At 42.9% G+C, this 16,572-nt stretch overlaps 1 protein-coding gene across 2 annotated transcripts in view; it reads left to right on the top strand.

Moving 5' to 3' along the window:
- Positions 1-442: 442 nt before the first annotated feature.
- CNTLN (centlein) overlaps positions 443-16,572 on the top strand; it is a 327,186-nt gene continuing 311,056 nt past the window's right edge. Inside the window, exon 1 of one of the 2 annotated variants that reach the window (XM_075931523.2) lies at positions 443-1,175. In XM_075931523.2, the coding sequence (XP_075787638.2) occupies positions 972-1,175 (204 nt within the window). In that variant the 5' untranslated portion in view covers positions 443-971. The remainder of the gene's footprint in view (positions 1,176-16,572) is intronic. The other variant, XM_075931522.2, reaches the window with a different exon arrangement.

Raw genomic sequence — 16,572 nt, 5'->3', positions numbered from 1 at the left:
AAGAGTGAGCAAGGAGAAACACTTATTTCAAGTCTGATCTATCGCTGCTTTTCTGAGAAAATCATCATTACAGATAATGGCATTTTTGCCTGAACTGGGTTTTTGCTAACTAAAGCAGACCTCCTGCCTCTGCCCTTTGGTGAGATGAAGAATGTTACTTGCACGTTGTGCAATGCATTCACAAACGTCCCCCTGCTCGGGACAAACACATTGAGGCAATGTGTATGCAAACCGTTGGTGGATACCCATCTCCATGGCTGCATTGACATCTTGTGCACTCGTGGCCGAACTCCACGTGGATCCCCCTCCAACCTAGGAGAGATGGGGAGGTTTAAGGGAACCCATCGACTTCCAGAGCGGCTGCTGCCACATAGCACCTCCTGCCTCGAGTCAAGCCAAATCACCCCCTAGCAAAGGTTAGGCTGCCAGCTGGGGGCACCGCACGTCAATTCCGCAAAATGGCAACCTTGAGACGGGAACGGTGGGATCCAGAGGGACGCGGCTGGCTTTGGCCACCGGCCCCCGCGCTGTGCGGCTGGAGCAGAGGGTAAATCTAGCGGCACCAGGGCACCCAAACCAGCGGGATCCTGACAGGGCGCGGAGCGCTGGAAACACCCAGCTCCGGGACCTGCGCCGCGCGCGACCCAGCCACCCGTGGGCTCGGCTCCCACCAACTGTAGCGCCCAGTAGCAGTTAGAGGAGGGGCGCCCCAGGCCGGCGCGGCCGCTCAGCTAAGGCCTGGACCGCGAGAAGGCGAAGCGAACGGCGCGAAAAGAAGCGCGCATGCGCGATTGAGGACCGCTGAGCCCTGGAAAACGAACGGATTTTTCAACTCACCCCTTCCTCTTTAGCTGTCCGTTAAACGGACGCCGTCGTCATCGCGCTGCGTCCTTCTTTCTGCAGTTCCCGGCGCCGCCCGCGCCTACTTATTATTATGGGGGAGGGGGACGGCAGGGAAGCAGGATAGTTTAATGTGCGTGGTTCACGGCAACTTTTTTTTTCTGGAGCGGGCGGGTAGATGGGGCGCGACCCCTTCCCCTAGGCCCAGAACGGCGACCTGCTGTCCGAGCATGGCTTGCAGCAAGCGCAAGGAGCCGCTGCCGGCCGCAGCATCTCGGGTGCTGGAGCTGGAGGAAGAGCTCAGGAGCCTGGCTGAGGAGCTAAGCCAGTGCCAGGTACCAGAGAGAGGGCAGGTCCCCACGGCGCCGGGCAGGGCTGCTTCCCTCACCTAGGTGCCCGGCTCTCCCCGCCCTGCCCGGCGTCTCCGGGGCGAGACTTTCCAGCCCCCCCGGCGCCGGGGCGCGCATCCTGCCGGAGCTGCCTTAGCCCTCGCACGCTGAGCGCTGGGCCCTTCGCTGCCTGGGCTGTGCCAGGGGCCCCGGGCTCTGCCCCCCGCCCTTCGTGCCCGGGCCAGCTCGCCTGCGCCATCCGACTTGCCCCCGCGGGACCCTCTGTTGGAAAGAGGCGCCCGGCACGGCCGCCGCCCACACTAGGCTGAGAGCTGCGCCTGCCTTGGGCTGCATCCCAGCCCCGCTGAGGCTCACGCGTGCGGTTTGAATAAAGCCGCGTGGGCTGAAAAGCGAGGCTTTGTGGCACGTTTGTCACAGGGTCTTCAAATGCCAAAGATGCTCTGCGGTTAGTTATGGCGCTTTTGTACCCCACTGAAACACTGGACAAGCAATGTACAAAGCCAGGCTAATGAATGCATCATTCAGATTATACACGCACACGTTAGTAAATCTTTGAATCACGTCTGTTTGGTAATAGGTATTTTTAATGAAAATAAGGAAGCCTAAGATCTTATCACAGAGCTCTGCTATAAATATTTGCTAAACAAGAGGATTTTGGCAATGGGGCAGTTGGGGTGACTAGTTAACTGGCATGGTCTTTCCAACACGTTGTTTAGAACTTGGCCTGACTGGGTCTAGGCTGTTGGCAACAAGCTCAGGCAACCACATCGTAAGAATAAAGCATTCCCGTTAGCCACGGTGGATGTTAATTTTGCTCTAGAAGTATTTTATAACATCTTCTGTGCCTCCTAAACATAGAAGCAGATACATAAGGGAAGCATGGCTTGTCACATAGCCTTGTGTAGGGATGATCCATGAAGGTAGCTATGTAGAGGCACCACACATCTGCAGATCTTGGGAGCCTCGTTTGTTGCCGAAATGATGGAAGGGTGAATAAGCTTTCCTGATAGTGAAAATTCACTGAGTTTTCTCCTCCCCTCCATCTGTGGGGAAAGAATTCACTAGGGCTGTGTCTAGACTGAAGGGTTTTTTCGAAAAAAGTAGCCTTTTTTCGAAAAAAACCTTCACCTGCATCTAGACTACAGCCGTGTTCTTTCGAAATTAAATCGAAATAATGCAGCTTTTCTTTCGACAGCGGTACTCCTCATTTCACGAGGAAGAACGCCTTTTTTCGAAAGTGCTCTTTCAAAAAAAGGCGGTCTTGAATGCAAACAGGGCTTTTTCGAAAGAGAGCATCCAGACTGGTTGGGTGCTCTCTTTTTAAAAAGCGGCTCACTTTTTCGAAAGAAGAGGTTGCAGTCTAGATGCTCTTTTTCAAAAGTATCTTTCAAAAAAGCCTCTTTCGAAAGAGGCTTGCAGTCTAGATGTAGCCTAGGAGAGGACTATGGCTGGATGAGAATTAGTGTCACTAAAGGGAGTTATATTTGTAATGCACCTCGAGTGTATTACAATTGATTATATTCATATCAGAATAGAACAAATTGAGTTTTAAACCTATTTGAAAAGTTTTAGCAAGTTTACAAATTGTCATATAAATATCAGAGACCTAACAAACATTACAACAGGAAGGTTCTGGTATGAGAAACATTATACAATAATAATCAGATCTCTTTATTTAATCAGATTCTTTTATACTACACAGTGAGCATCTTTACCTGTAATATGTTCACACATGCAACGAGTAATCACTTTAGTAGTGTCGCTAGGCATTAGGTAACTAGGGATATGTGTGTATAGCAGTTGCGAGGATGCTTCCATGTGCTAGTAGACAAATGTACTAGCTCGACTTGACCTAGTGCACTAAAATACTGCTGTCACAGTGGCTTGGGCTAACTCTGAGTACAAACTCGCCCGACATCCTGGGGATGTGTACAGGTGCCGGTGCTGCACCACGGTGTTTTTATTGTGTGAGCCAGAGTGTAGTTAGCACAGGCGGACACATTGGGAAGCACATTTTCAGCTGCTGTAGAGACATACCTTATCGTCATTGAAAAGCACGCATAGCCGTGAGGCTCCTAATTCCCATTTTAAGTCACTGAAAGTTAGACATGTAAATGTCCCCACAGACAACAGATTCATTAATTTATTTGTAGTAAATACATTCCCATTCCTCTTTTTTAATTCATTCCAGCTGTAGTCAGGTGAACACCAAAATGAGATTTTTATTACCATATTTATAAACAGACAATTTGTACTGTACTCAGCTCAGAGCAGAACTGTGCTTTTCCCCATGTGGGGCAAGAGAACAGAAAGAAAGTGCTTTCAGTATTGAAAGGCAAAGCCATCATGCAGTAGTGGTTTCTTCAAACTTCTGCTTCAGCTGTAAGTTTAGAACATACTTTAGTTTTTGTAGCAATAGGGTGGGCACACTTGCCTTTCTTCTTTAGCAATATTTAGACACATTCAGATTAATACAAAAAATCCAATGATTATAAATAATGGTTTGCTCTCTTACTTGAGGATCACAATATATCCTTCAAATCTTTTTGTATATTTATATCTCAATACACAGTCAATAATTAAATTTAAAGAGACAGGTATTAAATCTGTGCCTCTTTCTTGAAATAATGTGGGAAGCCTATTTTAACAAGTAAAAGAGATGAGAAAGTAAGAATAGCCAATACTTAGTGAAAACATATTTTGTCATTGTCCCATTCCTTTGGGGAGTCAGAAGGCATGTTTTTACAACTACAGTATGGTGAATAGAGGAAGATGTGAGTCTTCATTTATGTAGTCACATAGTCATAAAGCTGTAAATCTATGGCAGCAATTTACAGTTTCTATTTTTCAGATCATTTCATAGTTTGCATATAATAGGGTTATCTATTTGAACTTTCAAAAAAGAGGTCACACCTGAGAGGGAGTGTATCTGTATCAGTATCTACCAACTCACATTGACAGCTGGTAGATACTGTTACAGATACACTTCCTCTCAGGTTTGTCCTCTTTTTTGAAAGTTCAGATATGGTAACCCTAGCATATAATATCTAGATCTTGAAGAAAATAGAATACAAGAATGTTTAACATGAATAAAACCTTTATTTTAAATCTGTTGTTGATTTTACTTTTTCTATATATTAAAATGCTCTGTAACTCTGTTTAGTATTTCAGTATGGTAGTTCCTAATGAGATGGAATGAAAGTGGGAGGTAGAGAGTATGGCAACTACAAATGTTTTTAGCACGGCGGTCCCAATCATTGGTGGTTAGTTTAATGAAATTTCATCTACCAATATTCCCATTGCAGTTTCAAGTGAATATGGCATTTTTTTGCTCCTGTTCTAAACTGGCATGTACAATTGCTGTGTGTGCTGTACCATCAGAATCTGCATTTTAGTGGTGAATTAAACTGTACCTAATAATGTAGCTTGCAAAATATTCATGGTCTAATAGGATGAGGTCTATTTAAGTTATCTTTAATATTATACTTTCTTTGTGAACCTTTGCCAATTTTCCTTATATGCCAGGGATGGCCAAACTTACTGGCCACCTTTTTTTACCATGGACTGACAAAGCCATTGGCAAACTTTTGGTGGACCAGTAACATTTTATTTCCATATTAATTATGCAAATTCATTTGCATACGATCATTAAAATCAGAGTTTGCTGATATCTACAACACCATGTGGTGACTACCAGAGCTGAAGCTGGCTGCTGTGCATTGGGCTTGGGAGGACGGGGTGTGCCCCAGCCCCCAAAGCTGCAGCGAACAGCCAGCTACAGCTACAGCAGTTGTTGACCACATGCCCGGGGAATACCTCAGCCCCGGTCCTGGAGCAGTTGGTATGGGTGTGAACTGGCAGTGTGCCACGGCCTGGCACCGGTGCGTGGACCAGCGGTTGGGAACTACTACTTTGAGCCACATATGATAATCTTTGAAGTTGGAGAGCTGGGGCACATCTGTCAGGAGCCAGGGATTGAAGCTTCGCCCTGCTTCTGCTGAAGCGCCCCACAAGGCTAAAGCAGCAAGACCCGCCCACAGACTGGACAGAAGCCCCTATCAGCGCAACCTGCTGCAAGGCAGAAGTCCTGATCTTCTGCCCAGTCTTGTCAGATGGAGAATGTGGGTGGAATAGGGGACTCAGTGAGCAGCACTTGAATGGTGAAAGAGCTACAGGTGCTGTGTGAGCCACAGTTTGGCCACCCCATTATATGTTATATTTAAACAGATATATCACTTTACAAAGACTAGCTAAATTGGAAAATTGCTTGTAAATAATTTTAAACAGGAACTGATGGTCGGGGGTTTATTTTTCTGTTCAACAAATAAAGTTTCAAAACAAACTCTACTTGGAGACCAGTTAAATAGTGTTACCAGGACCCAAAATATATCCCAACTAGCGCTGGTTGGAAATTTTCCAAAACAATATTTGTTTCTGTTGGAAAATATGGATTTATAGAAATTGACATGCTGCTGCAGAATGTTGCAATTTTGATGAAACTTCCAACAGTAATCGGGTAGGTTTCTGATATAAACTAGGCAGGTTTTCTATGTCCAGTTCTCTGCAGCAGGCCATTTGGTGCTTGGGGAGCTGGCGCTGCCCATATTGGTGGGCTGCTGTGTAGTTGGGACTCCCTGTGTAGTGGGGTCCTCAGGAGAACAGCAATTTTGTTTATAGAAGCATGATATGTTCCCATACCAGGAACATTCCAGAGTTGTTTGTGAAGCTACATATTGAAATAGTAGTTCCATGGAAAACTTTAAGGTTTCAGGGTTTTGTTGCAATTTGGGATGGAAGTACAGGTTGAACCTCTCTAATCCAGAACTCTCTGGTCCAAAAATATCCGTTGTCCGGAATGATTTTAGTTAGCTGGATGTCCACTTTTCATGGGTGTGGTCAAGTTTCCTGTGGTCCCATAAAGTTTGTTTAGTGACCAGTCCTAGCTCTCAGTGTTCTGTGCTTTTATTTATCCCTAAATGTCCTCTAACAGTCCAGTAAGCAGTGGAAGTGATGGTAATACTACTAGACAATATTGACCTGTTCTCCAGATAATTCTGTGGTTTAGAACCAGTCAGGTCTTGAGGGTGCCAGACTAGAGAGGTTCAACTGGCCATCATGCATATGTTATGTCTGTAAAAAAGCATTATATGGAGGTCTTGATGGCTAGCTTTATATTTCAGTACTTTCCTTTTTCTTTCTTCTTGTTTCACTTAAATAGTGTTTTTTTGCTAAGCTCCACAAGCTGCTTAAATTCCAAGGAAACACAGACTGATGTTCCCATTCTATGTCGACTCTAGATTGATTTGGGAAGAAAAGGCATGCCAAAGGTCATACAGTAGTTGCTTCTTTTATCTGCTTTAGCTGCTATAGTCTATTTTAGGGTTTTTAATGCTGTGTTCCATTACCTTAGTATCTGAGCGTTTCCTATGTAAAATAAATCGTGATAGCAAAATCTTTAGTGGGCTTCTTGGAGCCTCCAGCTGTTTTCTGTATTAAAAACTCTGATTAGGATTTTTTTTTCTTGTTACATGGGTTCAGATATTCTGGTTGATTTGATTGTCATAAATTTATATTTATTTATCTGGGCAGAAAGTGCCATTGCTGCAATAGATTTCTTGCTCAGACAGGAAGGCTTTTTGAAGTGGGAGGGTTTGCAATGTGGTGTAAAGATTGTCAGGTTCATGATTTGCTTAACCTGTCAAAATTAGTTCTACTGTATATCCTTATCCCCTTGAGAGTGCTATATTTTTTCTTACTCACAAGTGCTTTATCCTGTAATTTTTGTTCCAGAGCACAATTGTTGGGGCAGTTCTTGCACAGGCAGTTTGGTCTCAAGCTATTATTTGCTTTGAAAATTAGGACCATGGCCTTGAACTGTGATGTGAAACTTGCTAGAAACTGCTGGAGATACTTGAGCACAGGCCTGGTGAGCTCACAGCAGATTGGACCATGGAGAGAAATATTATAATTATCTCTGCAAAGATAGGCATTCAAGGAGCATGCTGCTGGTGGCTTGCTTGTTCTTCAACTAACAGAAATTAGGTGATTCTCCTTTTCAGTGTTAAATATCATCTCTTTTTTCTTTTGAGTCTTTCCAGTGAAGTTAAAACAGACACTTCTAAATGTATATAAGCTTTTATTAATTTGTTCTCGCTGACTGACATGCTTTTCCTACTGAGTATCAATGTGAAGACCACTCCTTTGCAGTACTGAGAATTTAGGTATGTAAGGGTATGTCTACACTACCCCGCTAGTTCGAACTAGCGGGGGTAATGTAGTCATCCGCAGTTGCAAATGAAGCCCGGGATTTGAATTTCCCGGGCTTCATTTGCATGAAGCCGGCCGGCGCCATTTTTAAATGCCGGCTAGTTCAAACCCTGTGCCGCGCGGCTACACGCGGCACGGAGTAGCTAGTTCAGATTAGGCTTCCTAATCCGAACTAGCTGTACTCCTTGTTTCACAGAGTACAGGAAGCCTCGTGTTGCCACGCGGCCCGGGGTTCGAACTAGCCGGCATTTAAAAATGGCGCCGGCTGGCTTCATGCAAATGAAGCCCGGGAAATTCAAATCCCGGGCTTCATTTGCAACTGCGGATGACTACATTACCCCCGCTAGTTCGAACTAGCGGGGTAGTGTAGACATACCCTAAGTGATTGCAGCTAGGTACTCTCAGTTGTACCACATTGCATCCTCTCTTTTAGGTTCCTCCTTGTTCCATTACAGTTACACTGTGTTCTTATGTGATGGTCTCCCAGAGATGAGTAGCAGTAAGTAAAACTGGCTAGTGTGGGGGAAGGAGGCAGAGACCCTCCAATAGCAGCTGTGGCCTTTGCTTCTCCTTATCCCATCTCCCAAGATTCAGAGTGATGTTCTCTAGGAAGGAGCACAGTCATTCATCCATCAGCTTTTTCAGGAAGAGGAATGAATTTGGCCTGCTGTATTATTCATAGCAGGGGAGGAGAGAGGGAAAGGCACAGTAGTGGTTCATTTACAGGCTGGGAGGCTCCACTCTCTCTCCTTTCTCCTGGTTTGTGAAAAATGTACATGTTCTGCCTTCTCTCTTGGACTTTTTCCCATTTGTGCAGAAAAAGAACAGTGATTTCCTGGGGAACTTGGCTACTTTTCCTTGCTTCTCAGACAGAGGGCAGTGGAGAGAACCTCCCTCTCCCTGCTCCCCCCCCCATTGGTAATTCTTTATTGGAGCATTCCCCTGGAAATCCATGAGACTGATTACTGAGTAATTATGGCAGAATTTGTCCCTGTAGTAGACTCTTTGATGAGGAATATTCAGCTTTCTGTGAAAAGTGATGTGCTTGTCCTCTGAAACAACTGAATATCTAACATAAATCAGGGAGTGTTGTTTCTCCTTGATAATGTATGTTTGTAGGATTTTCAAATTCATGATAAAAATTGACATAATAAGAAAACTGCTCGTTGCCTTTGTTTGTTTGAAGCATCTTGTCCTTTTTTGTGTATCAGTTATTTTCTGAACCAAAGTGGGGAAAGTGTCATAAATCTAGTAGTTTTCTGCTTATGTGTTACCTTTATATTTTGGTTATCCACTTAAAATTAAATGTTCTCTTGCACAGATCAAGGTTTCTTTGGGTTTTTTTTTCCTTTGTAAGAAAAACAGGTTAAACCAAAATACTTAGTGTAAAAAGTTTTGTACTGATCTGAGAGTTTCAAGGGCAGGTTCACATTTAAAACCTTACATTGGTGCAGCTTCACTAATGCAGTTACACCACTGTAATGCTTAAGTGAAGATGATGTTATGCTGATGGGAGAACTTAACTGCATTTGTTAGTGTAGTTAATCTACCTCCCCAAGAGGCAGTAACTATGTTAGCAGGAGAAGCTCTCCTGTCACCATAGTGGAGAGGTTAGGTCGGTATAACTGCATCATTCAGGGTTGAAGATTTTTCATCAGTGTTAACATCCATCTATTTTTTTCTTGAAAAAGGGGTAAAGTGTCTGTACTTCCATTCATTTAAATACTAATATGATTAGTGATTAGGAAGGCTCTACATTTATTTGTACTGAGGGATGCGGTCTGTGTGTATCTGTGTATAAGTGTGAATACGTGAGAGCGAGAGAGAGAGAGTTGCCATAAGGACTCTGACTCAAATTACTCTGATTGATCAGGCCTTACCAGTGCTGCCTTATAAATGGAGAAGTATCTATTTTCTGTGGTTAATTTATCCAGTTTTCAATTGCTTATAACTTTGATAAACTTTGACTTTGTCCAGACTAAATCTCTACAACCTGAGGAATTTTTTTTGAATATTTGAGAAAAAAACACATAATTGTTGTTGAGAGGAGGGCTGGTTAAAGCCAGACATTTTTGCCAATACAGCCACTCCCCGAATTGTGAACGGTCAAGTTACGACCGTTCGCACTTACGACCAAAGCTCCCAAGGAGCGGTTGTAAAGGCAATCCCCGAGTTACGAACGCGACCCACACTTACGAACAGTGCGGTCGCATGTAACTTAATGGGGTCTGAGTTACGAACGGATCAAGTTATGGCCAAGTGTTTGGTCCGTAACTCATTCGTAACTTGGAGAGAGGCTGTATTAACTTTTTTTTCCTACCAGTTTTGTTTTTTAAAGATCTCTAGCAGCCTTAGGGGTTTGTTGAAGAGACTGGTCTCCTTGCTCCCATACAAGTGCACTTTCCTCTAGTCCAAATGGTATGTTGAGTTGGGAGATGTAGCTGCTGCCCCTGCAGTTACTCTTCTCAAATTGAATTTGTAATTCTGTGTAGTTTGGAGTTTGCTTAATGTAGCTGGAGTGTTCCAAAAATTAAGAGGAAGCATCTAAAAAATTCTGAACATGTGCAAATGGTGATTTTCCCCTCCCTTCTTCCCCCCAATGGCTTATAACTTATTCATATCCGAATAGATTTTTCCTGTCCTGTGCAAGGCACCTCTCCAGAAATATCTGCCTTCCAATTCTAAGTTCCTGTTCTAAACCCTGAGGCTACTAGAAATCCTTTAAAAAAACTGGTTTTTTTAAATATACCAGTTTTTAAACTGTCTCACTCCCATCAATAACCACACGGTGTTTACTCAAACATTTAAAAGCAATTCATTTGGAGTCACAGAGAAATCATGAGACATTTTAGTCCAGTTATATTTTGTAAAAGTGACAAGCAACTGAAAACAGAAGAATTGGGCATTCTTAGCAATAGGGTATAGTTCCTTTCCCACCTATAAACTATAACTAGTAAAGCCTTATAATTAGTAGTAGCACCTTACTGTGACATCAGTCACAGGTGAGATGCCTAAGGATCTGAAAGCATTGAGTGCAATTATTTCTAGTTGCATCTAATTCTAGCCTAGAAGCTCAAGATTTAGCCGTGTTGACTCTCAAAATGAATATGCCAAATTTAAGTGCTCGGTTAAGCAGTATGTAAAATGAGATTACTCCTGTATTCCCATATTCAGAAGTGCTTTGAAATTTAGATGAATAAGAATTATGTAAGTGAAGAGCATCATACATATATATATAGTAGCCCAATGTCTGAGAGTCTGTAACGCTGAAATGCTGACTGTTCCCTCTGGGTGGCGCTGTTGCCTGAAATGCTGGCTGTTCCCTCTGGGCAGCCCATGCTATATGGGGAGTGCGGGGCTGAAACGGCTGCTTGCGCCACTTGCTCCCCCACAGCGGCCCGCCTGAGCGTCACAGAAGTCAGCCAAGCGCCACGGAGGAGGGAAAGGGAGGCAGGGCGGTGATGTACATGGCCAGGAGGTGGGGCCTGGCCATGTACATGACCACCCCACCTCCCTTAGCCTCCCGCCACAGCCCTCGGCTGACTTCTGCGCTGCTCAACTGGGCCGCTGCGGGGGAGCCCAAATGGCCGCTTGCTCCGCTTGCTCCCCCGTGGCGACCCGGCTGAGTGGCGCAGAAGTCAGCTGAGTGCTGTGGCGGGAGGCGAAGGGGGGTGGGGCGGTGACGTGCGGCATGACAGCGGCTCCAGGCCCCGCCCCCTCACTGTGAACATCACCGCCCTGCCCCCCGTATGCCTCCCACCATGGCGCTAGGCTGACTTCTGCACCGCTCAGCCAGGGTGACGTGTGGGAGGAAGTGATGCAAGCGACTGTTTGGGCTCTGCGCTCCCCATGCAGCTCAAACGGCCATTTGGGCTCCACGGTCCCCTGAATGAGAGGCAGGAGGTGGAGGAGAGCTGAGAGAGAGAGAGGGGGGGAGGCAATAGGAGGAGGCGAGAGAGAGAGAGAGAGAGATGGAGTAAGAGACGGGAGGCTCAGGAGAGAAGACTGACGTGGAGGAGAGACCTGAAAATCCAGTCTTATGATGGGCTAATTGGCTAGTTAACAAATAGCAATCAAAACACCTAACTCTGAGCCCAATGATCTAACCATTCAACCAGCTTCCCTTCTTGGAATCAAGAACAGAACCCAAGAATTTTTGTTTCCAACATTCTACTACTATCTGTTAATATTCAGTAACCTACTGGCAAAGTATACAGGAGGCCCCCGACATACGACCGCCCGAGTTCCAATCCCCCGCATTTACAACCATTTTTGTAAGTGCGGAAGGGGCCAGAGACCCCTGACTTGTGTCCTTGGCTCGCATTTATGACAGGCGCATGGTGCCTATCGTAAATGAGGACTCGAGTTATGACGCCCCTGGCTTGTGATGCTTCCCCAGGAATGGATCGAGTTGCAAGTCAGGGGCCTCCTGTATGTCATATTCCTTTCTAATGGCTAGTGCATAAAAAAGGATAACAACCTACTTCTGCTGTTTGCTATGGTACCTTTAGCTCAAGTAGTGAGGCTCTGTACAAGAGGCCCCCGACTTGCGACACGATCTGTTCCTGAGGAAGTGTTGTAAGCCAGGGGCGTCGTAACTCGAGCCATTATTTACGATAGGTGCAGTACACCTGTCACAAATGCGGGACAAGGACGTAAGTTGGGGGTTTCCGACCCCTTATGCACTTATAAGAATGGTTGTAAGTGCGGGGAGTTGGAACTTTGATGGTCGCATGTCGGGACCTCCTGCATTATGGATTTGTTGTGGATTCAAAACCTTATGATGAGGTAGGTAGGATTTTATTATAGTTGAACAGGGTGTAGTTTATTTTTCCATTTAAAAAAAAAAGCCAAGAAACCCTAAGATTTTCCATGCAGAAAATGATGTTAAAAGAATGCTATCATTACAGAATCAAACACTAAGAAGGCGAGAAGTAGCAGGTTAATGGTTGTTTGAAGTTATACAAAGTATGGCAGTAATCTTCCCCTGTTCTTTTATCATTTTTATCTTTTAAAAAGAACACAGAAAACTGTTGGGTGCTGAGATCTTTAGAAAATCTGGCATAATACATAATCTTCTCTTAATATTTGTTTTTAATTTTTTAACTGGGACTATTTTTTCTTATAGGGTCAATATCAACAAGTTTTGGCAAGAATAAGCATTGCTAGTAATTCATCTACTCTGATCTGTTATAATTACACGTATGCTCCAATCTTACCACAAGTAAGGCTAATAAGATTTAGTCACAGGTATTAAACAAAAATTCATGGCCCATGACCTGTCCATGACTTTCACTATATAAATACTCCTGCCTACTCTTGGGGTTTTGGGATGCTGCTGCTTTGGGGGAGGCCTCAACACTGCTGTGCAGAGGGCTGTGAGGGCCAACAACTAGCCCTTGTTTAGGGCTGCTCCAGCAAGCACCTGGTTTGGCTGTCTCTGGAGCCATTCTAGCAGCAGCCAGTGTATCTGGCCCCAGAGACTGCCCCAGCAGCCACCCAGCACAAATGGCCCTGGAGTCTGCTCCAGCAGCGGAAAAAGCAGCAGGCCCCAGGGTGGCTTTTGGGACCACTGCTCAGACATTGCCTATGGCCAACTGCCAGGGACTGCCCGAGTGGTGGCTGATGTGACTAGCCCCAGGGACCGTCTGAGCAGCAAGCGGCTAGTCCTGGAGCCACTCTAGCAGCAGCTGGGAGGGTGGATTGATTTAAATCATGATTTAAACCACCAAGGAAAAAAAATCAGTGACTTAAAGTACACTTCTCATATTTCTTAAACAATGGTGCAAATCTGATCACTAAATCATTAATTTTCAACTCAGTACAGCATTTTATAACATCTAAGAGGGTATATTTTGTGATAAAACTAATTATTTTTTTATTAATTTATGAAATAGTATATAACACTGATTTCAAATTACCAAAAAAGCAAAGACTGACTGCACTTTGAGTGCTCTTAATTTTAGACTAAGTCCCTTTGAACTCAACCAGCACTTCTGTTTTTTGAGGAAAACAAGTATAGGATGGCGTTCCCAAAGGAAAGCTGGTTTACGCTGAAGTAAAATAGGGAATAAACTTCAGGTATCACCATTATGGTCTGTAGCCATGATGTTCTAAAATAAAAGGGCATTAATTATGTAATATAAAATAAAAAATGACCCTCAGTGGCAACTGGCAACTCTAGATTTCTCTTACTACACTTGGGTGATAGATTCTTAACTTAGTTAACTAATTACACAAGCTATAAGGATTAGCTAAAATTAACTTTTTTTCTAGTAATATCCAACAGCTTGGGAACTTACTCATTAAATCACACTTATATTAAAAAGCATAGAGAGTCTTGAAGAATGATGCATTGCAAAGTGAATTATTTAAGTTAATAATCAGTTAATCTGCTTTGTTCTTCAGACATATCCATATGTTCATCCACACCATTTTCTCCTATTATATTTTCCTTACGTTTCATTCTTGCACCTAGGCCCTGCTTCTCCTTTTTGCACTACTTACATTTGACTTGTTTTCCTTTTTTTTTATCCAGGGAACAGATTTCTTCAAAATATCCCCAGATAGGGTCTTTCACCCCTAGAAGTCATGACAGTTTTTCAATGTCAAAAGTATGGGGGAATCTAGGAAGCTGTAAATGTGCTGAATGTCTTGCCTTTTTCTTTCCAGTCCACTCTATTATTTTATATGCTGCTTCTGTCCCTCCCTATATAGTCTTTTTCTTTCTTTAAGACAATGTCTTAACTAACTCCTCTGCCATGATTGGCCTGGGTCCACCACCACATAAGCATGAAACAAAAATAGTCCTATCCATTCTGTCTTTATTTCATTGTTACTCTAGTCTGTAGAAAAACAAATTGAAAGCCCAGAATGTTCAAGAAACAAAAGCTGGTAGTTAGGCTGGACAGAGTACAGCCATTAATTGTAAACAAGATATTTAGTATGTTACTGATGATTTTAAAAAAATAAAAATCTGATTTAAATGAAAACAAATCTGATTTTTAGTTTTATTTTTTTAATTTGGTTTTTATCTGCTCTGACATCTGGTATGGTAGCCTCTGGGACACCCATGGAACTGTTTTTTGGGCACTCCCTGGGACTTATCCAAGCAGTGGCAAGTGTGGCTGGCCTCGGCATCAGCTGTTGGAACTGCAGAAGTCACTGAGGTCATGGAAAGTCACAGAATCTGTGACTGCAGTGATCTCTGAGACAGAATTGTAGCCTTAACCATAAGTCTGTTAAGGTATTTTTAATCTCTTTAAAAAGACACTTTGGTATCGTTTAGTATGGACATCAACATTGATCATGTGTTTTTTATATCAAAATATCAGATTATTCTTAACAACTAAAAATGAGTTGAAATGAGTGTTTTCAGCAAAGTTGGTGATGAAATTATGAGTAGTGGCAGGTAAAGCCAAGCCATTAATACATGTAACAGATTTTAAGGCATCTGTATGGTGCTGTGGTATAGACTAACTATGGCTGCCAAAACATGGCTATCACAAATTTATAATTTCAGTAGTACATACATGAATCGAACACTGAGTTCCCAATAAGAATATAATCTCTGTAGTATAGTATATGACAGTATGTTTTCTTTTGTTACTTTCTTCTTTGTTGCTTAAATTATTAATAGAAACAACAGAAAAGGATTTTTTTTAAACTAATAAAAGAGAAACACATTTTCATTTATTATTCTAATATCATAAGATGAGGTGTTCATTGTAGGTTTTCATATTACAGTATGAATGAATTTCAGAAATAGATTTTTATAGTGCTAGGCTACGTCTACACTGGCCCCTTTTCCGGAAGGGGCATGTAAATTTCACCTATCGTCGTAGGGAAATGCGCGGGGGATTTAAATATCCCCCGCGGCATTTAAATAAAAATGTCCGCCGCTTTTTTCCGGCTTTTAAAAAAGCCGGAAAAGAGTGTCTACACTGGCCCCGATCCTCCGGAAAAAGCGCCCTTTTCCGGAGGCTCTTATTCCTACTTCAAAGTAGGAATAAGAGCCTCCGGAAAAGGGCGCTTTTTCCGGAGGATCGGGGCCAGTGTAGACACTCTTTTCCGGCTTTTTTAAAAGCCGGAAAAAAGCGGCGGACATTTTTATTTAAATGCCGCGGGGGATATTTAAATCCCCCGCGCATTTCCCTACGACGATAGGTGAAATTTACATGCCCCTTCCGGAAAAGGGGCCAGTGTAGACGTAGCCCCAGTCTTAAAAACATTTTATCTTTGCGCTGATTGGAACTTCAAGATACGTATTTTCTTTCTGATTGTGTCTACCTTGAAGTTGTATATGATTGTGCATACTGTGTACTTCTGCTGATGAACTAGAAAATAACTCAATTGTTTTAGACCCCGATTTTCTAAAGTGCTAATTGCACTGTTGAGATACTGAATACCCTTGTCTTCCCATTCCTTTGAAAAAGTTGAGGCGCTCAGCACCTCAAAGTATCAGGTCCCGTAATGCACAATATTCTATACCATGTATTCATTTATTTAGTAGGAATGGACCATAGGAAATGTATTTTTTTTTAATTCTATGGCTAAGTATGTGGGTGGAAATTAAATGCCGCACCTGCATAATGAATCTTATGTGCGCTGCTATCATATTAGTGATGTAATTTAAAAACCCATGTGACAGACACATCAAGAAGTAAAATTGTATGTAAAATTCATACCACAGCACTTTTTTTAACCAGAAAAGCTTCAGTTGTTGGGGGAGACCAAAGAAATCCATATTAAGAATTGTATTGCTACATATTTTACTATTTATAACATCCATGTTTTTGCATGCCTTTAAAAAAATTCTTTACAAGCTAATTTGATAGTTTATCTAAGTAGACTATTTTATATTTCCTTACAAATTTTCCAGTCCCACAGTCCTGCATAATTTTTCACTTTATATTGAAATATTTCCTTCATAACATAGTGAATGTACAATCTCTGATTATTTTACCTACATAGACTTTTTTCTAAAATCTACAGTAAACCAATAGCTCCCTCTGTCCTCCATTGCTTTCATTTTTCACTTTCGGGGCATTCACTGGTATAAAAGCTGTCATTCATATTTCAGTAAATGCACTGTTTCCTAAGGTTCTGTTGCCAA

This window comes from Pelodiscus sinensis, chromosome 6 (assembly GCF_052426305.1).
Source record: "Pelodiscus sinensis isolate ZL-2025 chromosome 6, ASM5242630v1, whole genome shotgun sequence".
NCBI classification, from domain to species: domain Eukaryota; kingdom Metazoa; phylum Chordata; order Testudines; family Trionychidae; genus Pelodiscus; species Pelodiscus sinensis.
The sequence above is the reverse complement of the archived record's forward strand: the minus strand, read 5'-3'. Positions and strand labels throughout refer to the sequence as shown.